At 43.2% G+C, this 26,947-nt stretch overlaps 1 protein-coding gene across 1 annotated transcript in view; it reads left to right on the top strand.

Moving 5' to 3' along the window:
- The window catches only part of MAP3K21 (mitogen-activated protein kinase kinase kinase 21), a 55,717-nt gene that overhangs the window by 8,329 nt on the left and 20,441 nt on the right, over positions 1-26,947 (top strand). The window contains exons 2-4 of the mRNA XM_047761251.1: positions 10,068-10,248; positions 18,213-18,361; positions 19,462-19,637. Coding sequence (XP_047617207.1) covers positions 10,068-10,248; positions 18,213-18,361; positions 19,462-19,637 — 506 coding nt within the window. The remainder of the gene's footprint in view (positions 1-10,067; positions 10,249-18,212; positions 18,362-19,461; positions 19,638-26,947) is intronic.

Raw genomic sequence — 26,947 nt, 5'->3', positions numbered from 1 at the left:
CTGAGCCATGATGGGAACACCTCCGGCTTTTTGAATAGAGTGAGGTGAGGACCAGTACACCTGGGGTCCATACACTTTCCCACCAAATCCAGGTAACGTGTTTGGCTTTGAAGGCCATACAGTATCTGTTGCAACTCTTCCACTCTCGAATTAGGCCCCTAGGATGAAGTTCGCTGACCCCTAGTATATGTCAGAGTATTTAATAAACTGTAAGATACTATCTAAATGTAAACCGGTGACGATGCTCATTTTTATGTATGGTTTAGAAACTCCCCTGAGTGCTTTAAATATTTACTACCTTTGTGTGGGTGAACTCACTGATACCTAAAATTGTTGCACAATTCTTTATAGCCAAGAATATTATTATTAGTCATTCTGCAAAATATATAGTGCCGTGTTATCACATATATATTCATCTTGGTGGGGATGAGGGTCTTCTAGACGCAGGCCACCCTGTACCGGGAAACAGTCCAGAGCTTCGTCTCCCATGCTGCCATCTTCACGCTTTGGCAGGTCTGCTTGTAACTTGGGTTGACAAGTTGAGGGTCAAGGAGAAAAGGCACGAGGGACTAAATTGCTCTTGTAACTATGTCACTACCAGAGTTCATTACTAGTACATTTTTAAAGTTGTTTGAAGAAGCGAATCACAGGCTATTTGGGGGAAGTATCTTGATGGCATGTAGGATGTTCGAGTTATTATCGGCTTGATTGACTTCAAGGAGTTATTTTGTTTCAGGCCTTCTGCAAGTACTGCCTCAAATAATACTGTCTGTATTGCCTGTTTGTTTGTTTTACTAGTGTATTAATGTAGAAAGTTGTGGAAGATTCCTCCCTCATCATTTTTCTTTGTTACATACCTTGACAAAATACTTAAAATACTAAGGTGATGGGAATACAGAGCTCGACTTCCACAGGCAGAGACGTGTAAGATGTTTTCTCATGAAAACCGAGGGTCGCGTGTGTCCATGCAAAGGTGGATACTATGGCACCTGCTTTGGGTGGGAGGAGTAGTGTGGAGTCCTGTTGCAGCTGACCATGTCCCCCGGTCCTTGCTGGGTAACCTCTTCTTGTGTTTAATAAGGGGATTGTTTCATTTACACCACAGTTGCTTAGTGACCGGGAACTCTGTGCTGGGAGCTGTCTAGGCTCGGGGTTCAGTAGTGAGCAAAGCAGGAGCTGGTTGCTCCCCTTGTGGCCACAGCCAGTGGACCACGTGGACACAGGAGTGTAATGAGTGGGCAGTGTGCCGGAGAATGGTGAGCGCTTGGTAGAGACACTGGAAGTTGAGAGGAGTTGGGGGTGTCGGGGTGAGCAGCGGAAGGCCCAGAGCGGGAGGCCAAGGGGGGCCTTCCAGAAGGGGAAGCAAAACCTAATGGGTGGGAAGGCAGGTCATCTAGGGACACAAACTGTTGTAGCCAGGACAGAAATTGCTCCTCACATCAGAGGCCAGGTGAAGGGGAGGTGTGGGGCCTAAGGCCGGGGAGGGGGGGGTCCCCTTGGCCACTGGAAGGTGCGTTTTTGTTTTGTTTTGTTTTTAATTTTTTAAAGTCGTATTGAAGGAGAGCTGATTTACAAGGTTTGTGATCATTTCTGTTGTACAACAAAGTGATTCAGTGATACATGTAACACACATCCATTCTCTTTCAGATTCTTCTCCCACATAGGTTATCACAGAATATTGGGTAGAGTTCCCTGTGCATGTCTCCCACCCTATTAGGATTCATGCCCAAAATAATAATCATTCAAATAATGACAAAAAATTATAATATCGTACTACCTACATAAGTAGCTATTTCAGCCTTACTTAACTTACATTTCTACATATAACTCACTCTACATCCCTAACTATAAACATAAAAATAAAATGACAATTTGGGTACACAAAACAAAATTTCTTCCAACAATGATCGCAATGTCTACATTAATTTTACCTCTCACACCAGCCCTCTCAACACTAAACTAGGAATTTAGGTTAATATCGACCAAGGGCCTTCAAAGCCCTAAGCAAGTGCGATGTACTTCATTCCTGAATAATAAGGACTGCAGGACTGCATCCTGTACACAGCAGGTCCCCTTTGGCCAGTCATTTCATATACCTCAGTGTGCATGTGCCAATCCCAACCCACAGCTTGTCCCTCCCCTGCCATCTGTCTCTGTTGGTAACCATACATTTTTCAAAGTCTGTGAATCTGTTTCTGTTCCGCAGGTAAGTTTGTTTGTATCCTTTTTTTAGATTCCACATGTAAATTATTTCATATAATGTTTGTCTCTCTCTATCTAACTTCACTTAGTATGATCATCTCTAGGTCCATCTGTGTTGCTGCAAATGGCATGATTTCATTCTTTTTTATGGCTGAGTAGTATTCCAATGTATGCATGTATCACATCTTTTTTTTTTTTTTGTCTTTTGTCTTTTGTCTTTTTAGGGCTGCACTCATAGCATATGGAGGTTCCCAGGCTAGGGGTCGAATTGGAGCTGTAGCCACCGGCCTACACCAGAGCCACAGCAACTCCAGATCTCAGCCACATCTGTGACCTACATCTCATGGCAACACCGGATCTTTAACCCACTGAGCAAGGCCAGGAATTGTACCTGCAACCTCACGGTTCCTAGTCGGATTCGTTTCCTCTGCACCACGACGGGAACTCCTATACCACATCTTCTTAATCCATTCCTCTGGAGAGTTTTGAACCGAAGCCCCAGCTCTGAGTGACTTTGCAGCAGGTTACACAGTCATAGTTTTGAGAACAGATGAGACAGGGTGAGGGGACCATTTGGGGGCCGGCACCCCGTTGATGACATTTAAAGCCCTGAGATTGGCTAAGATGATCTGGGAACTGAGTGCTGATAGGGAAGACCAGCAGTCCAAAGACTGAGTCCCAACTGAGGTTACCAGTAATTAGAGGCCAGGAGACAGAGAGGAACCAGATGAAGGAGCAGCTGGAATAGGAAGGAAAGCAGAGAATATCCTGATGCCCAGGGGCCAGTGAAGAACGTGGTTCAGGGGAGAGTGATCAACTGTGTCCAATGCGTTGTCAGATCAGTATCTGGATAACTTCTTTGTTGCAGTTACTTCTAGAACAGTCTTTACTCCCCACACTGTTTTAGGAGGGCAGAGATGAGCCAGTTTTCTATAATCAGCAACTGACTTCTCATGAAAAGCCTTATAATAATTCATCATCTTCCCGCTCATTCTTCCTCTTACAGCATCCACTCACTCATTTAGCAATTATTTATTGAGCATATAAAAATGCCAGCTGCTTAATCACGTTGCTGTGCAGCAGAGATTAACACATTGTAAATCAACTGTGCTTCAGTTTTTGAGAATGCTAGTTGCTGTGCAGTAAAAAGAAATAAACATGATTAATTACGTGCAAGTTTTATCTTTCAGTTGCTTATAATTTGATTAGGGAGATGAGACCAACAAGTAAGATAAATGTTTAAGTGTAATGGGAGTGGCACAACTTAAGTGCATTAGAAATGCAGTGAACTTAGAGCTGAGGCCGGGTGTGATTTTGTGGATGGTCCACACAGCAGGTGCAAGGAGTATGGAAACACCAATGCCCTGTCATGTTTTTTATTTATTTTTAGTAAAAATTTTCTTTTAATTTAATTTTTTTTTCATTTTAGGGTCACCCCTGAAACATATGGAAGTTCCCAGACTAGGCATTGAATCGGAGCTGCAGCCGTTGGCCTATACCACAGCCACAGCATTGCAGGACCTGAGCCTCATCTGCAACTTGCACCGCAGCTTGTGGCAACACTGGATCCTTAACCCACTGAGTGAGGCCAGGGATCAGACCCCCATCCTTGTGGATACTAATCAGGTTCTTAACCGGCTGAACCCCAATGGGAGCTCCCTAATTTAATTTTTTTTTTTTTGGCTGTTCCCACAATATGCAAAAGTTCCTGGGCCAGGGATTGAACCTGCACCACAGCAGCTACAATGCCAGGTCCTTAACCTGCTGTGCCACCAGGGAACTCCCAATGACATGTTTTTTAGAAGCGGCTTTTAATATACAGAATTGTTAGAGGGTAGGGTTCATTTTGGAGGATCCAGGAAGAGCCGAAGGGGTCATTGAGAATGTGCTTGACGACTGGCATGAAGGTCTCCAGAGACGAGTAAGTCTATGAATGGAGCACGTGTGGGAATAGATGGAAGGAAATCTGCGAAAACAGGGCTTTTTGGTCAACCTAGAAAGTTATCATTTATTTCCCGAAAAGGAGTGGTTGGTAGTTTTCATTTCCTCATTGTCTTAGACAGAGAAGTGATATTTTGTTAATGTATTCTTTCACATTGTTGCTTTTCTCAACAAATTTCTTTCTGCTAACCTTTTTTTGGATAATATATTCCTAGTTAAACATTAATTGAAATGAACCTGTTCGACTCAAATGGAATTTGGACCAGCAGTGCCCATAATTGTTGAGGAAATAGAATGGATACATTGTAATTGCTTTGGAAAAAAAAAAAAAGCTATAGGTTGTACACTATAATTCGGAAAATACCAATGTGAAACTTCAAAGGAGCCGGAAAAATCGGGCGCCTGGTGGTTGAGTAAGTAGATGAAGCCCAGGTTGTAAAGGCTGATGGTTAAAGAATGGGGCTAACAGGGGTCAGAAATCTTTACCGAAGTCTCATGAAAGGGGGGTGCAAATCCTGGTCGCTAGCTTACTAGGGAGAATCTCCTACAGCTGTATTGCTTACACCCAGAAAGTTGATGTGCCCAGTTTGGGCACGATCCTTCCTGGGTTCCCTTCCTGGTCAGGGCAGGAAGCGGAAGCCCTGCCAGCCTCTGTCCTCAGCTGAAACCTGGCCAGGTGCCCGGTCACATTACCTGTCCGGACACTGGCTATTTTTGGTTTCGGTCACTTTGCCCAAAAGATAAGGAATTTGAGGAATTCTGCTGAACACCTCTGAAATAGAATCACAAACAATGGGCCTTTCATGGAACTCTGAACATTTGACATTCATGGTGTTATTTTAACTTGTTTTCTGTTAGTTCAAAGCGAGGAGGCACTTTGGTCCGTGGAGACTTTGGACTTGGGATGGGGGCAGGTGTTCTCAAGGCGTCAATGCAAAGGCTGCTGCTACTACATCCTGCCCTGGCAGCTTTTTGGAAATGCAGTCAAATTTCATTGTTTAGTTTTTAGTTCTCAGTTTGAGTTCTGTTTTTATTAATTGTAGAGTTGCCCTTCTCAAGTTTTTTTGTTTTTTTGTTTTTTTGGTTTTTTTTTTTTTTTTGCTTCTCAAGGGCTGCCAGGTCTTACTTGGGATCTGGGAATCTGGGATGGTTTTAATGCCCGTTTTAATCAGTGCTTCCTCATGCCTTCCTGTCTGGATGTTTATCAAAATGAGGAGATAATGTATGTGGAAGTCTGCAAGGCACCTTGGTCATTCATTTGGAGTCTCTTTTGGTGGCAAAGATGTCATTGTTTAAAATAAGTTCCCCATGGAGTTCCCGTCGTGGCTCAGTGGTTAACGAATCCGACTAGGAACCATGAGGTTGCGGGTTCGATCCCTGGTCTTGCTCAGTGGGTTAAGGATCTGGCGTTGCCGTGAGCTGTGGTGTAGGTTGCAGATGCGGCTCCGATCTCGCGTTGCTGTGGCTCTGGCGTAGGCTGGTGGCTACAGCTCCAATTCAACCCCTAGCCTGGGAACCTCCATATGCTGCAGGAGCGGCCCAAGAAATGGCAAAAAAAAAAAAAGACAAAAAAATTTAAAAAATAAAATAAATTCCCTAGTGGCTCAGCAAAGTCAGGTTAAGGATCTGGCATTGTGACTGCTGTGGTGTGGGTTCAATCTCTGGCCCGGGAATTTCCACATGCTGTGGGCATGCCCCCCCCAAGTGAAATTAAAATTATAAGGGGGAAAAATGTCATATAGCTGATGAAGTAGCTAATTAATCTATTTTTGATAAGGCTTTAATGGATTAGGTATTTATTTTTCTTGACATTCACTAGGAATAAGGACTGAGAAATAATTATACTTTAAGCTGACATGGAAGGAAAGAAATTTCAGGAGTTAACAGAATGAAATTTCTGGTTGTTCTACCCCCCTTTTGTGATTGGTAGCTTTATCAGGGACACAGAAGACTGAAAATACAGTCATGCACATGGGATCTGAAGCCAGGCCCTGTATTGTAGACATATGATCTGGGATAACAGTTCTTTTTTTGGCTGTACCCGTGGCATGTGGAAGTTCCCAGGCCAGGGATCGAATCCTCGCCACAACAGCAACCTGACCTGCTGCAGTGACGACTTCAGATCCTTAACACGCTGCACCACCAGGGAACTCCTGGGATAACATTTCTAGAACTATAAATTGGAGATTGTGATTTCCACCTCACAGAATAGTTTGAAGATCCTCTGAGATGTTAAACGAGCGGCTACACTATATATAGAAGAGGATTAGTAAATGGTAGGCAATATTCTTATTAGAACTGGTGATAATTATTATTAATAAAAACGATTCCATTGACCATTTGATGTACAAGGTACCGCCTGAGGGGTATTGAGGGAGAGAGCAGGACTCCTTGCTCTCCAGATCTTACAATTAGAAGATCACTTATCAGAAGGACTATTACAGCACAACAGTATTTATTCAGTATTGGTGATTTCTAGAACCAGTCCCCACCCAGGTATCCCTTTGTGCTTCCACCTGGTGTTGGTTCTCTCCAGTTGCGTTAACTCTTTGACTTCTGTGACTGTCTAAATGGAGGCCATGAATGTGAATCCATTGCAAAGTGAAAATTCAGCCCTTGCAAAGTGATAGGATTTCCTGATGTCATGAAAAGTGATGTTGAAGATGTGCTAAAAATGCTTTCAAACCCATAGATAAAGGGCTTGTGTGCCTGTGTAAGTATGTGTGATCCTTACAGACTGCTTACTGTTTCAGCCCTTGTTTACCTGTACTCGTGTCCCCCTCCCCCAACCTCGTGATGTATGTGCTGTCATTTCCATGCCAGGCAAGGGAGCAGAAGCACAGAGTCCAGACCACGCAGTCTGGCCCCAGAGCACCTGCTTCCAACACTGTGCCAGAGCGCCTCCACTGAGATCACTTGATAATTGCCCAATGGGAGGAATCAGAAAGGAGAATAGGTACCTCATATAGAGAGGTTCCAAAGGATAAAGGAAGCCCCTGTGAGAAATTAATAAAAGCTGTCAGCTGAGCAGTGCAGGCAGTGGTTAGGATCACAGCCCCAGGGTCAGACTGCTTGAGCCTGGCTGCTCCTTAGCTGTGTAACCTTGGGCAGATCACTCAACATCTCTGTGTCCCCTTCCTTATCTATCAAGCACAGGTGATTAATGGCACCCACCCAGAGCCTTGTGCTGATTTAGATGCCTGTCGGTGTACCTGACAGAATGTGTTCAGTCATCGCCAGTTATTCCTGTAATTAACATTTGGGAACGTGGACCCCTTATGGTCACGTTCCACAGATCAAACGTCAGTGTGCCTGATACTAGTCTCCACTTTTGTTTGGATAATTTATTCTAAGAAACCTCCCACGCTTGCTTGTTTTTGTCCTTCTTAGGGTTAGTGAATAGTTGCAACAATGGCAACAATGTTGTTAAAAAAAGAATAAAATAGATTTACAATCCTTTTATTTTCCAGGGTGAAACTAGGATAACAACTCCTTCCCCTGACACATATATACCCTTTTAACTCTGAAATTTGGGTGGCTGTTTAATTGGATTCACGGTGTTGCTTAATTTTTTCAGTACTAATCATCCTCTAATAATGAAGACCTATTTCTTGGGATTTTTCGTGAGAATTAAGTGAAATAGTGCTTTAAAGAATAAAGAATATGGTGACTATTGATGACTTGTTCATGACTTAGGAATTGGCTATTAAGAATGGACTGTTTTGGTAAATCAACTATAACAGAAAAAAATTAAAATCCTTTTTAAAAAAAGAATGGATGTTTTGTTCATTTCATCTGTAAACATTAAGCACCTGTGCTGAGTCGGACCTGACACATGGTAGGTGTGTGTGCGCCAATGTGACTTTCTCACCACTGTCCTCCCCTCCCCGCCATCTCTCCCTCCCTCTTGCTCACTCTTTCACATTCACTCTCTCACATTCTCACTGTCTTAGTGCTAACAGTAGTGGAGGAGACAGGTGAAAACAGTGCGGGTACCTGATGCTGTGTAGCGCTGTCGTGGAAACACAAGCTCACGTGAGTGTGGGGGAGGGAGCACATCCTAGGCTGGGGGGTATTTGGAAGGTGGAGGTGTCACTGAGCAGTTTGGGCCAGAGGCAAAGGCAGCTGGGCTGAAGCAGAGGAGGCTCACCCACAGAGGAGTGAGGCAGAGTTGGAGGTGTGGGTTGCTGTGCAAATCTCAGGCTCTGATGGCCCAGGTTTAGGAGTGTGGACATTATCTCTGAGTTATGGGGCACCGTGGAATGTTTTCAGTGCAGATGGATTAAGGTATAATTTCCATACAGTTAACCTCACCCTCTGAAGGTGTTCAGTTTGATGAGTTTTGACAAATGTATATAATCCTATTACCACCACCATCACCACCACCATCAAGAAAGAGAGCTTGCATCACTGAAAAAGTTCTGTTGTATAGCTGCAGTCAGACCTTTCTCCAGCCTCTGGCAACCCGCTGATCTGACTTCCGTCCCTCTTCTTTCAGATGTCCTAGGGAATTGCAGTATGTAACCTGCGTAATGGTTTTGAGATTCACCACTGTCATTGTCAGTGTTTGTTCATGACAGCCTTAAAAGGGAAGGGAAGGCTGCATGGTTTAGGAAGACGGATCTGCTATGCGTGGTGGTGGGTTAGAGAGGGGAGTGGGGGGCTGCCTCCTGTCCAGTGAGAACGATGATAAGGATGGTGCAGGGCATTGAAGAGGAACAACTGGACTGTAGGTTGGAAGGCGGGTTTTTTGTTTGTTTGTTTGTCTTTTTGCTATTTCTTTGGGCCGCAGCCGCGGCATATGGAGGTTCCCAGGCTAGGAGTCGAATCGGAGCTGTAGCCACTGTCCTACGCCAGAGCCACAGCAATGCAGGATCCAAGCCGCGTCTGCGACCTACACCACAGCTCACGGCAACGCCAGATCGTTAACCCACTGAGCAAAGGCAGGGACTGAACCCGAGACCTCATGGTTCCTAGTCGGATTCGTTAACTACTGCACCATGACGGGAACTCCTGGAAGGCGGGATTTTAAGGAAGGAGTGAGTGAGGAGATAAGTTAGAAAAAGCAGTAGGTTTAAACCATTCCCTTCCTAGCACGTGGGACTTCATGGAAAACCAAGGGAATGCTTGTGCATGGTTGCAGGCAAGGAAATCAACCAGGGGAGAGCGGAACCCAGGGTGCTGGGAAGGGCAGGTGGGTGGGTGCCCCCAGGGGAAGCGCGGTTGTTTTAGCACCTGCTGCCTGAGAGCTGGGGCAGCCCTGGCCTGAGCTGCCTCCCCAAAGCCCCTCTTGTCCATCCTGTAGTTGTTGGGGGTGGGATTGGGCGAATTCCAGCATCTGGATAATGTTCCTCTGAAGTTTCTACTGTTCACTGGTTTTTGATCTTCCATAAAGCAATCATATCCCGTAAAATATCTGTATGAGTTAAAATATGTACAAACACTTTGCTAATTTAAGATAATGTTTGATAATAATGATTTATGGTCATATGCCATACATTCGCAATATTCTCTAATATATTCTGTAGAAGAGACTCTGCATTTAGATGAAGATCTAGTTTCTTAGAAGAAAACAATATTTTTTCCTACAGGGTAAAGTTTTACAGGCTTCTGATTCTACCTCTGATATCTTAGTAAACGTTTCTTGCCCCTGGAAATCATTTACTTTCTCATAAAGAGAAACCTTCATAAAGAGTGCTAAGCCGTATTATGTCTGTGGGATTTTTTTTTTTTTAAGCTTGTAACTTCAGGCCCAAATGAGCCACTAAAGGTTGTTATGAAAAGCATGTCAGATCAATGGTAAAATGCAGGTTCCTTCTCAGTTCTCTGCCAACTGCAGGGCAGGTTGTGTTTTAAATGCCAAAGAAAAATTGTATCCAAAAAAAAAAAAAATCTAAAATTGTCCACCTTTGATTTTTCTTTAGTTTTGCTACTGGAGAAGATCGAGCATGATGACTTCTGCAATAAAACGTTGAAGATCACAGACTTTGGCTTAGCGAGAGAATGGCACCGGACCACCAGAATGAGCGCGGCGGGCACGTATGCCTGGATGGCCCCGGAAGTCATCAAATCTTCTTTGTTTTCCAAGGGAAGCGACATCTGGAGGTGAGGGAGCACCATGCATGTTGCTTCTGCAGAAACTGGTTGCTGTGCTTCCTTTATGTATTTATTTTATACTTATTTATTTATTCATTCATTTATTTATTTTACTTTTTAGAGTCACACTTGAGGCATATGGAAGTTCCCAGGCTAGGGGTCAAAGCAGAGCTGCAGCTGCTGGCCTACACCACAGCCACAGCAACTCGGAATCTGAGCCATGTCTGTGACCTACCCCACAGCTCACGGCAAAACCGGATCCCCAACCCACTGAGTGAGGTCAGGGATCAAACCCATATTCTCATGGATACTAGTAGGATTCATTTCTGCTGCACCACAACGGGGACTCCGTCAATGCTTCCTTTAAAGGAGTCCCAAAGTATTCAGTAACTCTGGGCATAAAGAGTAGTGCAGATGGTCCCCATTGGGGATGGTTTACCTTAACAGTTTTTTGACTGGACAATGATGCAAAAGCCATATGCCTTCTGTAGAAACCATACTTGGGACTTGGCGTTTTGATCTTCCCCAGGCTGTTTGATTTGTGGTCCGACCCTCTCTCGTGAGGCTGGGCAGAGGCAGTGGCTGCAGCTCCCTATCAGCCTTGGGATCACCAGGGAAAACAGCCCACACACTTACGACCATTGTGGACCCGACAGCCACTCTGTTTTTCTCTTTGGGTACAGTATGCGATCACCTACAGGAGCTGGCCAACACTTTATTATACCATAGACTTTGTGTTAGATGATTTTACCCATCCACAGGCTAATGTGAGTGTTCGGGGCACTTTTAAGCAAGGCTGAGCTAAGCTTTGGGAGGTTAGGAGTATTAAATGCATTTTCAGCTTAAGATGTTTCCAACTTAACAATGGATTTATACAGATGTAACCCCATTGTCAATTGAGGAAGATCTGTATGGACCTTTTGGGAGAGGCTTTATGGCTTTGATCAAGGTAGTTGTGATCCCAGTTCCTGTTGTGGCTCAGTGGGTTAAGAACCCGACTAGTATCCATAGTGTTGTGGGTTCAATCCCTTGCCTCCCTCAGTGGGTTAAGGATCTAGTGTTGCTGAAAGTTGCAGTGTAGGTCGAAGATATGGCTGGAATCCTGCATTGTTGTGGCTGTGGTGTAGGCTGACAGCTGCAGCTCTGATTCAGCCCCTAGCCTGGGAACTTCCATATGCCACAGGAGCAGTCCTAAAAAGAAAAAAGGAAAAAAAAAAAAAGATAGTTTTAAACACAATGGAATGGGTAACTTGAGATTTTTATTGTCATATGACTTCCATTTGATAGGAGAATCTTGTTAAATCTGAGGTTTGACTAAACCTGGTTATAATTCAGGTTCACAGTAATGCCATTTTGTGCAGTTCTGGTCATGGTGCAGCGGAAATGAATCCGACTAGGAGCCATGAGGTTGCGGGTTCGATCCCTGGCCTCGCCATTTTGTAAGACCTGTCAGTGAATAACTGTAAATTTCACTTTAAGCAAAATTTGGGTTCCTCATGACCCCCAGACAGAATATGAGCATGGAAAGAGTTTGAGAAAAAAAATTTAGATCAGGTCCTTCATTTTACAGTTTGCATCATCTAAAGATTAAAGCTTCTGGCTTGAGGATGGAGAGGTGAAACAGAATCCCTGCTTTACATGAATTTTCCATTCAGCAATGTCTTTCGTAGCGGGTGAAGACACTGTCCAAAGAGGAGAGCAGAGAAAAGTCACTCTTTTGTAGTTACGATGCACCAGGGGCTTACTTGCCTTTATTTAATGCTCATAAAATGCTGTGTGACTAGTACAAAATTCCAAGTTTTTTCCCTTGCTGTTTTTTTAACAGCTTTATTGAGATATAATTCACACATCATATAGGTCACCCCTTTAAACTGTACAGTTCATTGGCTTTTAGCATATTAATAGACCTGCGACTTTCCTTGAAAAAGACACATGCACCCGCATGTTCGTTGCAGCAGTATTCGCAATAGCCAAGACATGGAAACATCCCAATGTCCATTGACAGATGATTAGATTAGGAAGATGTGGTATGTATATACGTTGGAATACTACTCAGCCATAAAAAAGAACAAGATAATGCCATTTGCAGCAACATGGATGGAACTAGAGACTCTTATACTGAGTGAAGTAAGTCAGAAAGAGAAAGACAAATACCATGTGATATCACTTATATCTGGAATCTAATATATGGCACAAATGAACCTTTCCACAGAAAAGAAAATCATGACTTGGAGAAGAGACTTGTGGTTGCCAAGGGGGAGGGAGTGGGATGGATGGGGAGCCTGGGGTTAACAGATGCAAACTATTGCCTTTGGAATGGATAAGCAGTGAGATCCTGCTGTGTAGCCCTGAGAACTATGTCTAGTCACTTATGATGGAGCCTGATGATATGAGAAAAAAGAATCTGTACATGTATGTGTCACTGGGTCACCAAGCTGCACAACAGAAAATTGGCAGAACACTGTAAACCAGCTATAATGGAAAAAAGTAAAAGTCATTATATATGTAAAAAAATAGACCTGTGTCCATTCATCACCATGGTCAATTTAGAACATTTTCATAATCCTAAAAAGAACCCTAGCCATCACCCCCCAACACTCCATCCCTCCCAACCCAAGGCAGTCGCTAATCTACATTTTATATCTTTAGATTTGCTTATTCTGGACATTTCACATAAGTGATGTCACATCATACGTAGTCCTCTGTGGCTAGTGTTTTTCAAGTAGCATGTTTTCAATGTTCATATCATAGAATGTGTCAGAATTTCATTCTTATTTATTGTTGAATAATATTCTATTGGTTGAATAACACCACATTTTATTTATCTGCTTATCAGTTGATGGCATTTGGGTTGTTTCCACTTTTTGGCTAACCCTGGATAATGCTGCTGTGAACATTTATGAAAAAGTTACTGTGAGGCTCTAAGTCTTCAGCTCTCTTGGGTGTCCACCCAGGAGTGCAATTGCTGGGCCACACGGTAATTCGATGGTTAATCATTTGAGGAACTGCCAGACTGTCTTCCACCCATTCACATTCCCACCAGCAGCGTATAAACACAGGCTTCTGATTTCCCCGCATCCTCGCCAACACTTGTTTTTATCTGAGCCATCCTAGTCATTGTGAAAGCGTGTCTTATTGTGGTTAAAATTCTAGTTTTTATTTTCTTAACATAAGAAAAAACTAGGGTTCAGAGAGGAAATGCCATTTGCGAAGAGGCCATATTTGATAAGTGACATAACTGCCCTTTGAACCCAGATCCCTCTGACTCCCACATTCGTGACGGACGAAATTTGTTATCTTCCTTTAATCAAATTAGTGGATGCACAGCAGCAGCTCTCTCTGACTCACACATCTGGTGGCAGAGCCTCCATTAATATAAGTTCCAAGAAATTCCTTTATATGTGAAGCTTATCCTTGGCATTTAAAATATCACTTAATTGTTACACTTAGAACTTCTAAGAAATTTATCACCTGTGCCGTGGTTATATAATGTTTTAGGGCCATTTTGAAAAACTCAAAAGCATGCACCTCACCTCTTATTTAATGAATGAGATTCTCCTGGTGGAGCCTATGCACATGTGTCTTTATAAAACATTAGGGGTGTTTCCCTTGACTTAATCACAATAATTTCCTGACCATACAGTGCCAAAATACTTAAGGGAAATATGTGATTATTTTAAGAAATTATACTTCAGTACTCTGAAAACTAGTAAAATATTATCATAAATCAATTTTACATTCAGAGTAATTATTTAAGACTAACCGTTTTGTTATATGTGCCCATTTAAATCAAATATGTAATTATAAACTATACAAATGCTGGACAATCTTTATAAATGCTTCATAGCAACCTCATCTACTATAAACATCAAAGAGAATCAAGAAATAAGCAGAAGGGAGTTCCCGTTGTGGCTCAGCAGTAACAAACCCAAGTAGTATCCATGAGGATGCAGGTTTGATCCCTGGCCTCGCTCAGTGGGTTAAGGATCCACTGTTGCTGTGAGCTGTGGTGTAGGCTGCAGATGTGGCTTGGATCCTGAGTTGCTGTGGCTGTGGTGTAGGCCAGCAGCTGCAGCTTTGATTCAACCCCTAGCCTGGAAGCTTTCTTTTTTTTTTTTTTCTTTCTTTGGCTCTTCATTTATCATGTCATTCTATTCTTGGTTTTTGTTGTTGTTGTTTGTTTTTTCTTTTTTCTTTTATGATTTTAGTTTTTTTCCATTATAGTTGATTTACTGTGTTCCACCAGTTCCTACTCTACAGCAAAATGACCCAGTCATATATACGGACACAGTTCTCCCCCCACACCATCCTCCATCATGTTCCGTCACAAGTGATAGCCTGGAAACTTTCCTATGCTGCAGGTGCGGCCCTGAAAAGAAAAACAGACAAAACGAAGTAAGGGAAACCAGCCAGAACATGGGTCTTGAAGTCCAGATGTTCATGGAGAGGTCTTCTCTCAAAATCTGCTCATCTCGGGAGTTCCCGACGTGGCTCAGTGGTTAACGAATCCGACTAGGAACCATGAGGTTTCGGGTTCAATCCCTGGCCTCACTCAGTGGGTTAAGGATCCTGCATTGCCATGAGCTGTGGTTGTAGGTTGCAGATGCGGCTCAGATCCCGAGTTGCTGTGGCTCTGGCGTAGGCCGATGGTTACAGCTTCAATTCAACGCCTAGCCTGAGAACCTCCATATGCCGTGGGACAGGCCCAAGAAATAGCAAAAAAGACAAAAAAAAAAATGCTCATCTCCATGTCTCACTTTTACAAGCTCACTTGTCTAATTTTCAGTAGAAGCCCTTCATCAGAAGAGGGGAGAGGGATGCTAAGCTGGTTAAAAAAAAATGGCAACTGAAAACAAAGGAGGCGACAGGTGCGAAAGCAAGCACCAGAATGCTGTGAGAAGAACTGGAACTAGCGACCTCCAGAGTAGGCACGTGCAGAATGCACGCATGTAACACAGCCCACCGGGACCCTAGGCCTGTGGGCAGGGAGGGCCATGCCTCTGAGCTGCACAGACCTTGGCTTTAGACTCTCCCTTGATAATATTCCCGTAAAAATAACTTCATTCAAGAAAGCTTCCTTTCGTCTGTGGTGCTCCGAGCTGGTATATGTGCTCACGTATTTGGTGCATCACCGTCTCCCCCTCTCCACCCTCCTCACTAGTTATTCTGCAACAGGTCTCACTTTGACAGGTGTCATCTTTGGACCCTCACAGCATCTCCTGTGATCATCCCAGTTTCACAGAGCAGGTCCCCGAGGTGCTGAAAGGTTAGGACATTTCCTCAGGGTTGTAAAACCCATGAGGAGCCGACTTTGGTCCCCAGCAGACGAGCTGTGTTCCAACTACCACAGCCCTGAACCATAAGGCTACTTGGGTTCACAATAGAGGGCTTTTATCCTATATCCCACCCAGATGCAGAGAGCTGAAAACCATGCTTTACACTTTAGAAATTGTCCCATTGAAAGAGGTTGGGTTTTTTTTGTTTTTGTTTGTTTTTTTCCCCCCACTTCACTTTTTACCAGAATACTTCACTCTGGAATAATAACCTATTTGAATTATTCGTTCTCTGAAACTTCCAAGAGGCAAAGTTACTTTGTTCCTGTTTGTTTTAACTTTGTAATTTGCTAATGGGAACAGCAGGGTCTTTGAGTTTAGACAGTTTTCAGTTATTTTAAGAATTTAGGCGGGCCCTGCACTGAGGTGACTTTTGTTGATTGATCTCTGAGTTAAATTTACTTATTCTTGAAATTAAGAATGTGTCTCTGCCAATGCATTGTAATATAGATAATTTTCAAGAAACTAGGCAGATAGCCTTTGAAAAATACTGGTTTTAGCTTAATTGCTAACAATTATAGCAGTACATAATTTACAGTATAGTATAAATACTACAGTATTTATACTTCTTAAAAAATATGTAAAACAATGCTTTGCGATGGCAGAGCAGATACTACTGATATTTATAGAAGATTTGTTATAGCTTAAAGGCCATCTGAGTGGAGGCCTAGCTTCCAAGCCCCAGAGCCTCACCCAAGGTCTGCCGCCTCCAAATCCAGTTGTCTTTCAATGGGGCCTCTCACTCCTCCTGCTGGAGAAGGAGCCCCAGACTTAGGGGCCTCAGGACTGAAAGGGCTCTGCTTGGAGCCCATTGGAATATCAGCTAGAGGACCCCTGGGCCCCTTTGCATGGGAACGTTCTGTTGTTTCTGCCTTCCTTTTCTGCACATTTTCAGTTTGTAGTCCAGAGTGCAGTGGGCACCATGCAGAGGTCTGTAAATGAAGTGATCAGGTCCAGGCTGGGCCTCTGTACAGGCCAGGTCTCCTTCACAGAGGGCTTGCAGTGCTTGTGATGCTGTGACCCCCCTCCACCCCAGCACACACATCTCCTAGATGAGGGGATGATCAAATGAGACCCAGAAATCAATTCCAGAGCACACTTCAATGATTTGGGGGGTGTTATTCTGAGCTGTTTTGCCTTTTTTTAGGCATATTTTGCTGCCTTCTGTCTGCTGTCTTTAGAAGCATGCTCGGAGTTCCCATCATGGCTCAGTGGTTAACAAACCCGACTAGTAACCCCGAGGGTGTAGGTTCGATCCCTGACCTTGCTCAGTTGGTTAAGGATCTGACGTTGCCTTGAGCTGTGGTGTAGGTCACAGAGGCAGCTCGGATCTGGCGTTGCTGTGGCTGTGTAGGCTGGCAGCCACAGCTCCGATTAGACCCCTAGCCTGGGAACCTCCATATGCCATGGGTGCGACACTAAAAAGACAAAAAATTTTAAAAAATAATAAAACTATGCTCAAATATTGTGTATAAGCAGCAGACAGAAGAAATGAGACTTAAGTTACTTCTTTAGATTTCAGACTTTTTTCTTAAACTTAAAGCTAATGAAGTTTTAAAAGATTAGGAAAGTAAATGGGACCATACTAGTTATGTTAATAGAATTTAAAAATAAAGCCAATATGACTGTTCCTTATATGTGTAGAGGTTTTAAAGTCAAGTGAGTGTCAGGAGTACCTGATGTTTTGTGTATGGACAAAAGATATTTGAATGCCCTCTATGTTTGGAAGATGAAAGGATACTAAGGTTCTGACTGGTTTTGTAGAAGAGAATAAATTTATATCATGTACGCGGCCTATTTCTCTGCTCCTCTGTACTGCCTTGAACTTGGTACCTGAGCATCTGTGGTATGGGTGTGTAGTAAAATGTGGCCCTCCAGCCTCAGTGGCAATCCTTCTACTGTGTTTTCTCATTCTTGTGTGTAATTCCACTTGCCCTTGAATGGAAGTGGCCATGAACCTGTGTCACACCTGCTGATTCTTTGCAGAGATTGGCAGCTGCACTTCTGTTTTTTTTTTTTTTTTTCTCCTCATTTCACTTCACCTTCCTTCATTATAGAAAAGAGGTCTTATGTCCCCCCAGCAGAACAGGGGCTCCCACACCACATCTTTGTCCATTACCACTGGTCACTGCGTGGAAACACGAGTCACACATTTCGGAACATAGAAGGAGAGAGGCAGAAAGAGAAAGAACTTCAAAAAACAATTTTAAAATAGCGTGATCTAATTCCAGCCCTGTGGTTGCAGTGTGGGGCTAGACTCTGTGGTGTCCTGGTGACCGACCTGCAAGAGGTTTCAACCAGGTGTGGGAAGAATGAGATGGAAGGATAAACACCAGAGCAGCCACAGTGCTGTGACTGCGGCTGGTCTGGATGCCGCTCCTAAGAGTTCCTATTCCTTAAGTAGTTTTAGTTGCTTTAGTGGACATGTCGCTGATTCCTGGGAAGGAGTGCGTTTGCAAGTGTTTGCAATGTTAACAGAAGAGCCTACGCCCACACTCTGGAATAAGGGGCCCCCATGTGGGCTTTGCTGGGAGAGGAGATTCTTACTGGGAGCTGGAGGAAGGTGCTGATGTGTTTCTTCCACCGATGGTGTCATAAGGAAAAGAGCCCATCTCACTTTCTGAAAACTTTGCCTTCCAGCTATGGGGTGCTGCTGTGGGAACTGCTCACGGGCGAGGTCCCCTATCGTGGAATTGATGGCCTCGCTGTGGCCTATGGGGTCGCGGTCAACAAGCTCACTCTGCCAATTCCATCCACCTGCCCTGAGCCCTTTGCCAAGCTCATGAAAGGTATTTGGGCATCTCTGTTTTGTGCGTCTGTGGGGGTGAGGGGAATCACTCATTAGAACACCTATATTTCTTTCATCAAAGGGGTAATTTCTGTGATTCTGATTTTCAGACAATTTTAAATAATTATACTCGTTTAAGAATTAGAAACCATGTCTTTGATCTAAGATGCCAGGTAAAGTTTTGATGAACTAAGTCACTTTAAAAAGATTCAGTTTGGAGTTCCCGTCATGGCTCAGTGGTTAAGGAATCTGACTAGGAGCCATGAGGTTTCAGGTTCAACCCCTGGCCTTGCTCAGTGGATTAAGGATCTGGCATTGCCAGGAGCTGTGGTGTAGATCGAAGATGAGGCTTGGATCCTGAGTTGCTGTGGTTCTGGGGTAGGCCGGTGGCTACAGCTCTGGTTAGACCCCTAGCCTGGGAACCTCCATAATAAAAAAGATTCAGTTTAACAGATTAAACTGAATACAGTTTAATTCAGTTTAATCTTTAAAAAAAGAAAAGATTCAGTTTAAAAAAATAGATTCAGTTTAATGTTTTGTCATTCACACAAAATAAACTTTTCATCAGTACACTAGTGGAATTCAACAACAGCATTGAATCGGCTCCGTGTGTGCTTTTGTTCATTCTACCTGATGAGGTTTCACCGTCTTAATTAGCATGTTTGGCCACGATCTTATCTCTTTTGATCTTTCTCTTTTAAGAATTAACTCTTTTCGTAAGCAGTAGGTTCCCTGACGTATTAGACTGTTCTACAAGAGTAGAGTCTCGCTTGTGATTATAACATCTTAGAGACTAGGGTTTTCTTGGGTTGAGTAATAGAACTCTGTAAGTCATCTGGCCAGGCCAGCTTTGGGGAAACAGAGTTCGTGCGAAGGAAGGAAAAGCACACGTCCACACATTAATGTCAAATAATACAGGCCACAGAATCTTACATAACAGTCATTATTATACAGGCTACTGACATGGACACAGTGTAAAAGAGAATTTTCAAAATCATTTTTGAAAATTGATTTTTTTAAACCTTCAGCAGACACTGTCGATATGGGCTGATAATGACCTGTGCTGAGAAAGGAAGTTACTGTGGTTCTTGTTCTTTTTAGACTGCTGGCAGCAGGACCCTCATGTACGGCCATCATTTGCCTCAATCCTTGAACAGTTGACTGCTATCGAAAGGGCGGTTAAGACTGAAATGCCTCAAGAATCTTTTCATTCCATGCAAGATGACTGGAAGCTGGAAATTCAACAGATGTTTGATGAGTTGAGAACAAAGGAGAAGGTGAGCCTGTGAATTAATTGCACAATATGCAGTTATGGAAGATTATGGAAGATGTGAGTCAAGAACCACTGTTTGCAATCTTAAAAAATATTTTCAGACGTCAGTACTTACGGTTTCTTTCTAGTTCAAACAGAACAGAGTTCCCTGTAGCTCGGTGGGTTAAGGATCCAATGTTGTCGCTACAGTGTCTTGGTTGCTGCTGTGGCATGGGTTCAGTCCCTGGCTGAGGAACTTCCACTTGCTATGGGTGTGGCCAAAAAAAAACCCTAAAAACAAAACAGAATGATACTCAAAATGTGTAATTGGCAAAGAAACACCCTTTTAATTGGAGGACTTTTCAAATGTAAAAAAAAAATTTTTTTTTAAAGAGAGAGAATGGGACACTAAACCTTTTGTATGCATTAACCAGCTTCAATAATTGTTGGTATTTTGTCATTTTGTTCATTTCTTTTTCCCATTATCATTTTTTTTTACTGGGTCAGTATTTTAAGTTAAAACCTAGCCTCCTGTTATTTTTCTTTTAAATGTTTCAATATGCATCTCTAACTGAAAAGAATTTTTAAAACATCTTTCTTGCCATCATTATCTTTTAAAAAATAACACTAGGAGTTCCCATCATGCTCAGTGTTTAACGAATGCGACTAGGAACCATGAGGTTGCGAGTTCGATCCCTGGCCCCACTCAGTGGGTCAAGGATCCAGCGTTGCCATGAATTGTGGTGTAGGGCCGGCAGACGCGGCTTGGATGCAGCGTTGCTGTGGCTGTGGTGCAGGCCAATGAGTACAGCTCCGATTTGACCCCTAGCCTGGGAACCTCCATATGCTGCGGGTGTGGCCCTAGAAAAGACAAAAAGACAATAAATAAATAAATAAGTAAATAACACTAATTCCTTGATAATATATACTCCTTCATACTCAAATGTCACAGTTTGCCTCAAAGATGCCTTCTTAGAGTTGGCTGGTGCCGATCCGAATCTAAACAAGGGCTGTGTGTTTTCAGTTATGTCCTGAAAGCTTTTTTTTTTTTAACCCTAATCCCCTCTCCCCTCCCCTCCTTTATCTCCACAGCATCGCTTTCTTAGAGAAACAAAGGACTTGTGTAGTTTTTGAAATTTTTAACATGATGAGTGAAGCTCTGGTTCATTTATGTATTTTAAGTGCTGTTTTTGTTTTTGTTTTTTGTGTGTCTTTTTGCCATTTCTTGGGCCGCTCCCGCGGCATATGGAGGTTCCCAGGCTAGGGGTCGAATTGGAGCTGTAGCTGCCAGCCTATGCCAGAGCCACAGCAATGCGGGACCCGAGCCGCGTCTGCAACCTACACCACAGCTCACGGCAACGCCAGAATCCTCGACCCACTGAGCAAAGCCACGGATGGAACCCACAACCCCATGGTTCCTAGTCGGATTCATTAACCACTGAGCCACAAGGGGAACTCCAATGTATTTTAAGTGCCGAAGCTCCACTTATGTTACCACATAAAAGTGTGAGGCAGAATCACCCCTAATCGGAAAGGCACGGACCTTTAGCATGAGCTCCTGTGACTGGCGACAACTGACCATCAGCAGTCACTAAGATCCCCAAGTTCAAGGCATGGTTCTGTACTCCAGTTGCAGTTTGGCTTTGGAATTTTTTTTTTTTTTGGCTTTTTTAGGGACATACCCACAGCATATGGAGGTTCCCAGGCTAGGAGTCCAATCGGAGCTGTTGCCACTGGCCTACACCAGAGCCACAGCAACACTGGATCCTAGCTGTGTCTGCGACCTACACCACAGCTCACAGCAACACCGGAACTTTAACCCACTGAGTGAGGCCAGGCATTGAACCTGCAGCCTCATGGCTCCCAGTCGAATTCATTTCCGGTGTGCCACAATGGTAACTTCTAGTTTTTAGAAGATACTTTTGTAGTACTTGAGCATTTTGATGAGTCAAGTTTTATTCTTGTTGTCTGAGGTGTGTAATTGTGCAATAGGTTGAATGTTTCTCTCCTATATGCAATACATGTCTGGGCTAAAATACAATGTTGCGGAGTTCCTGTTGTGTCTCAGTGGATTAAGAACCTAACACAGGGAGTTCCCATTGTGGCTCAGCAGTAACAAACCCGACTAGTATCCCTGAGGTTTTGGGTTGAATGAATCTCAAACATAATATTGGACAGAAAGAACAGTAATAGAACGATAGCTACTTTGTATAAATTTATAAAACCACACGAAACAGTACTATTAGGTTGTATAAAAAGACTGGAAGTATATCCAGGGGAAGGATATAAAAAGGCTTTAACAGATCTGAAACAGATGTGGTAAAAATTAGCATCTATTAAATATTGATGGTAAGTGTGTGGGTATTTGCTATTCTCTCTAACTGTAGTGTATTTTAAATATTTCATAATTTAAATAGTTAAAGTTATTTCAAGATTAGAGAGAAATATGTGAGCTGCTAAAATCCTTTTTTTTCCCCCCTGTGGCTGCACCCATGGCGTATAGAAGATCAAATCTGAACTGCAGCTGTGCTGTGCCACAGCAGGAACTCCTTCTTTCTTTCTTTTTTTTTTTCATAAGTCATTTTGTCAAATAGTAGATTTATAGGTCTATACTCACCCTCTTCCTTAGATTTTTTTTCGGTATGTGTGAGTTTAAAAATTCAGAACTGACGAAGGCCTCAGACCCTGGCCCCACTAATGATCCCATTTGACTCTGTTCACATCACATCTAGCGTGGCCTTCGAGTGTGGGCACCACGCTTGAAAGAGCTTCTGGAGGTGGGTAGTCGGGAAGGCAGAGCAGGGCCTGGACATCTGAACAGACAGAAGAAATGAACAGGAAGAGGTGAGAGTGCAGGGCTGTCCTCAGATGCTAGAGGAGTGTCCCAGTAGGTGAGGGAGGACTTATGTTTTCGGGGAATTTCAGAGTTCAGAAGCAGGACCTCTCAGGTCAATGCTCCAGGGGCAAAAATCTGGTCTGTCTTGGAGCTGTGCAGGGGCACAGTGGACTCCCCTTCCCAACCCCCTCACCAACACCCCCACCCCAGCTCAGGAGTGCAGGCAGGTAGCAGGGGAAGCTGTGTGGGAGCCTAGACAGCTTTGATGGGCCCCGCCTCTTTATTTATTTATTTATTCTTGCTTTTTAGGGCTGCACCCACAGCATATGGAAGTTCCCAGGCTAGGGGTCAAATCAAAGCTGCAGCCGCCGACCTACGCCATAGCCACAGCAATGCAGAATTAACACTTCCCCAAATTGTTTTCAGGAACTCTAAAATTAGATGTTTAATAGCAAAAGTAATGAATGCCTTGAGGAGCGGGAGAGGATTCAGAGAAAAAATGCAACTTGAAATCACAGAATTTAAAATTTGGAAGCGATACTGTCAGTAACTAACTATTATTATTTTAAACTCTTTTATTTACTCCTTTTTCTTTTTTCTTTTTACGGCTGTGCCTGCAGCATATGGAAGTTTCCAAACTGGGGGTTGAATTGGAGCTGCAGCTGCAGGCCTACACCACAGCCACAGCAGTGACAGATCAGAGCCACATTTGAGTGCTACACCACAACGTTCGGCAACACTGGATCCTTAACCCACTGGGCAAGGCCAGGGATCAAACCCGCATCCTCATGGATACTAGGTGGTTTCTGAACCTGCTGAGCCATAATGAGAACTCCCTAATGCTTTTTTTTTAAATTGAAGTATAGCTGATTTACAAGGTTGTATTGATTTCTGTTGTACAGCAAAGCGCTTCAGTTATACATCTATATACATTCTAGTAAGTTAATTCTTATTATATGTGGTATAAAAATCAAAAAGCATGCTTTAAGGATGGATGTCTGGGGATTCCCGTTGTAGCTCAGTGGTTAACAAACCCGACTAGTATCCATGAGGACTCGGATTCGATCCCTGGCCTCACTCAGTGTGTTAAGGATCTGGCATTGCCATGAGCTGTGGTGTAGGTTACAGACATGGCTCAGATCTGGCATTGCTGTGGCTGTAGTGTAGGCTGGTAGCTATAGCTCTGATTCAACTCCTAGCCTGGGAACCTCCATATGCCCCAAGCATGGCCCTAAAAAGGCAAAAAAAAAAAAAAAAGAATTGATGTCTGTTCTTTCTCCATTTTGAGGTGTCGTTAGTAGCTTCTTTGTTGTTCTTTGGATTCATTTTCGAGATATCCATATTGGTATCTTTACTTTGGCTTTTTAATATGGTTGCTCAGCAGTACTCCTTGAAATACAGCATTTATGGAATCTTGTGAGCCTTTGATTTACAATTAAATTTTTTTATAATTTTTTTTCTCAAAGGTTTCTAATTGCATCTTTTTTTTGATGGAGTCAAAAGCACAGTATACGTGCTCTATCTCCCTTTCTTGTTCACTGATTGCTTAAGGTAGGAGGAGTCAGATGTGGAATTCACGGTCAGTGACTTGGCTGGGCTCTGTGTTGGTCAGTAAACTGTGGCCTCTGTAGATACTGGTTCCTCCCCAAATTCCTGGCTTCTTATCTCCGTGTGTCTGACTTGGTGTGCTGGGTGCATGCACCTGCCTTTGAATCTCTATACGAAGCCATGCCGCTGTTAATGATTAACATCTACTGCCAAGAATTTGGATTTTCCATTACTAGAATGGCCTGTGCCAAGCAATTAAACAAATAGTACAGCTTAGAAATCTCAGCAACCAAAAGAATTTTTGGTGTCCTTCATAATTTCAAAGGGGTTCTAATACCCTAGACTTTTTTTTTTTCTTTTACTTTTGAACGTTTTAAAATTCATTCAGAAGGAAGAGTACTTTGACTGCTTTCTCTTTGATCTTTTATTTTTTTCCTCTTATGAAGTCTTAGGCAAGTGAATTTTTTTTTTTTTTAATTTGTAAAGTCATTGCAAGGGGGTTCACATTTTAGTTTGGGACCAGGAATTTTAAAACGGTTTCTTATTCAATTACTGTCGAGGTAACACAAAAAGCCTAATTGAATTTGCTGCCTTTATCTCTTCCTCATGCCATTTCATTCCACGGTAGCTAATTGGATTGTTATCAACACCAGTGAAAAGTAATATCTTAACAGAAGGGCAGACAGTAATGAGTTAGAAATTAGGAGGTGACTGGAAATGATCTTCTGTCCCCAGATACACTCTAGTAAAAGCTTCAATTTGGACAAACTGGTTGGAGAAAGCCTCCAGTTAAATAATGGATTCCAGTATTTTTTTTTAAATTTTTTCTTTCTTTTTTCAAGTCATAAATAGTAATTTATGTCTGGCACAATGAATGAAGAAATACTGGTCTCCTGTATAAAAATCAGCTGATACCTATTAGCAGAAGGGATTTGAATATCAATTGCTCTGAAATAAATCATTTCTACTGCAATTTCCTGTATGAAGTTTGTTTATAAAAAGTAAATGTAAGGTATGGAGTTCCCATCATGGCGCAGTGGAAACAAATCTGACTAGGAACCATGAGGATGCAGGTTTGATCCCTGGCCTCGCTCAGTGGGTTAAGGATCTGGCGTTGCCATGAGCTGTGGTGTAGGTCGCAGACATGGCTCGGATCCGGGGTTGCTATGGCTGTGGCTGTGGCATAGGCGGGCGGCTACAGACTTGATTAGACCCTTAGCTTGGGAACTTCCATATGCCAAGGATGCGGCCCTAAAAAAAAGACAAAAAGACAAAAAAAAGAAAGTAAATGTAAGGACTGTTTCAAAGGTGAATTTCCGTCCACTTTGGTAGGATTACCTCAAGTTCATAATTAGTTTGACCTGAATAGATAACCATTATTTTTCGAGCTCTCCCCTCCTCTTCTTGATATTTTCATGTGTTTGCATCTCTCTTGCTTGGTGGTCACCACCCAGGAGCCTCCGATTGCTCCTTGAGCCCATCTGTACAAAGTCAAGGGATGAGTAGCCTGAGTCCCTCAGCTCTCCTTCCTTCCACAGGCCTCCATCTGACAGTGTCTCTTCACCCCCTGTAAACTCGACTTGCCTGCCGCAAGTGTGACGTGTTCACGCGGTGCCCTCAAAGCTCACAGCTCAGAGCTCCACCTGAGAAGGTGGGGCTTCTCAGAAAGTTTTTGGCAGTAGGATATTCTGAGATTAAGTTTGTCTGGAGCAGTGCAAATAAAAGTTTGCAAACACCTCGCTTTCTATCTGAATGCTTGATTTATCAGCAGAGTGCCCTAGGAGAGAAAGTTGCTCAGACTGAAAGGAATATTTATGTCTCTGGAAAAGAACAGGACATTCGGGGAGCTCCCGTTGGGGCTCAGTGGGTTACGGATCAGAACCTGCATGAGGATGTGGGTTTGATCCCTGGCCTCACTCAGTGGCTAAGGAGCCGGCATTTCCATGAGATATGGTGTAGGTTGCAGGCATGGCTCAGATCCCGAGCTGCTGTGGCTGTCAAGTAGATCAGCAGCTGCAGTTCCGATTTGACCCGTAGCCTGGGAACATGCTGCGTGTTCGGCTCTTTAAAAAAAAAGAAAAAGAATAGGACACTTGGCAGAATTGGGGATGTAGATTAAAAACTTTGGAATTCTCAGCTTTACTATTGCACAATTTTTCTCTAATAGGAATAAAAGTATTCTTCATAGCTTTTTGTTTCTTGCAAGTTCAATAATTCTAAAACCAAAACCAAGAGGAAGTTACCTTTTAGTAAGTATTAGGACAGAGGGATTTTATTAGATAATTCATGACATCTGTACATAAAGTGACAGTTCCCATCTACCTGTGGGATCCTGAAAAGTTCTTTGTGTACTGAGTATCTTTCCCATTGGCTTATAGTTTTAGAGATGTTGCATTTTCATTTCTGATGAGCTTTCACCTGAGTCTTGCCATAGTCACTTTGTTTTTCACTTTAATCTCTCTACCAAGATGTTTTAATTCTTTAAGCAAATTCTTAAATACCCTAAGGAAGTCCGTAAGCAAAGCAGTCAGAACTGCTGCAGTTTTTGGGGGCTAGCAGAATTACCCTTTAATTAGTCAAGCTTTCCCTTTTGGCTTTAATTTAATTTGGGGCGGGGGAGGGGGGTGCTGCACCCACAGCATGCAGAAGTTCCCAGGCCAGGGATCAAACCCCAGCCATAGCAGTGACCCAAGCCACAGCGCCACAGCAACATAGGATCCGAACCGCATTTGCAACCTACACCACAGCTCACGGCAACGCCGGAGCCTTAACCCACTGAGCAAGACCAGGGATCAAACCCGCAACCTCATGGTTCCTAGTCGGATTTGTTAACCACTGAGCCATGACGGGAACTCCACCTTTGGCTTTAATTTTAAATGCGTCCTTCATATCGGTACTTTGTTGCTGTGTGTTGCTATACGTTTTATGTGTCAGGTGGTTATAGAGGCCAG

Source organism: Phacochoerus africanus, chromosome 15 (genome assembly GCF_016906955.1).
Source record: "Phacochoerus africanus isolate WHEZ1 chromosome 15, ROS_Pafr_v1, whole genome shotgun sequence".
NCBI classification, from domain to species: Eukaryota; Metazoa; Chordata; class Mammalia; order Artiodactyla; family Suidae; genus Phacochoerus; species Phacochoerus africanus.
Note: the sequence above shows the minus strand (reverse complement) of the source record. Positions and strands in the feature narration are given on the sequence as shown.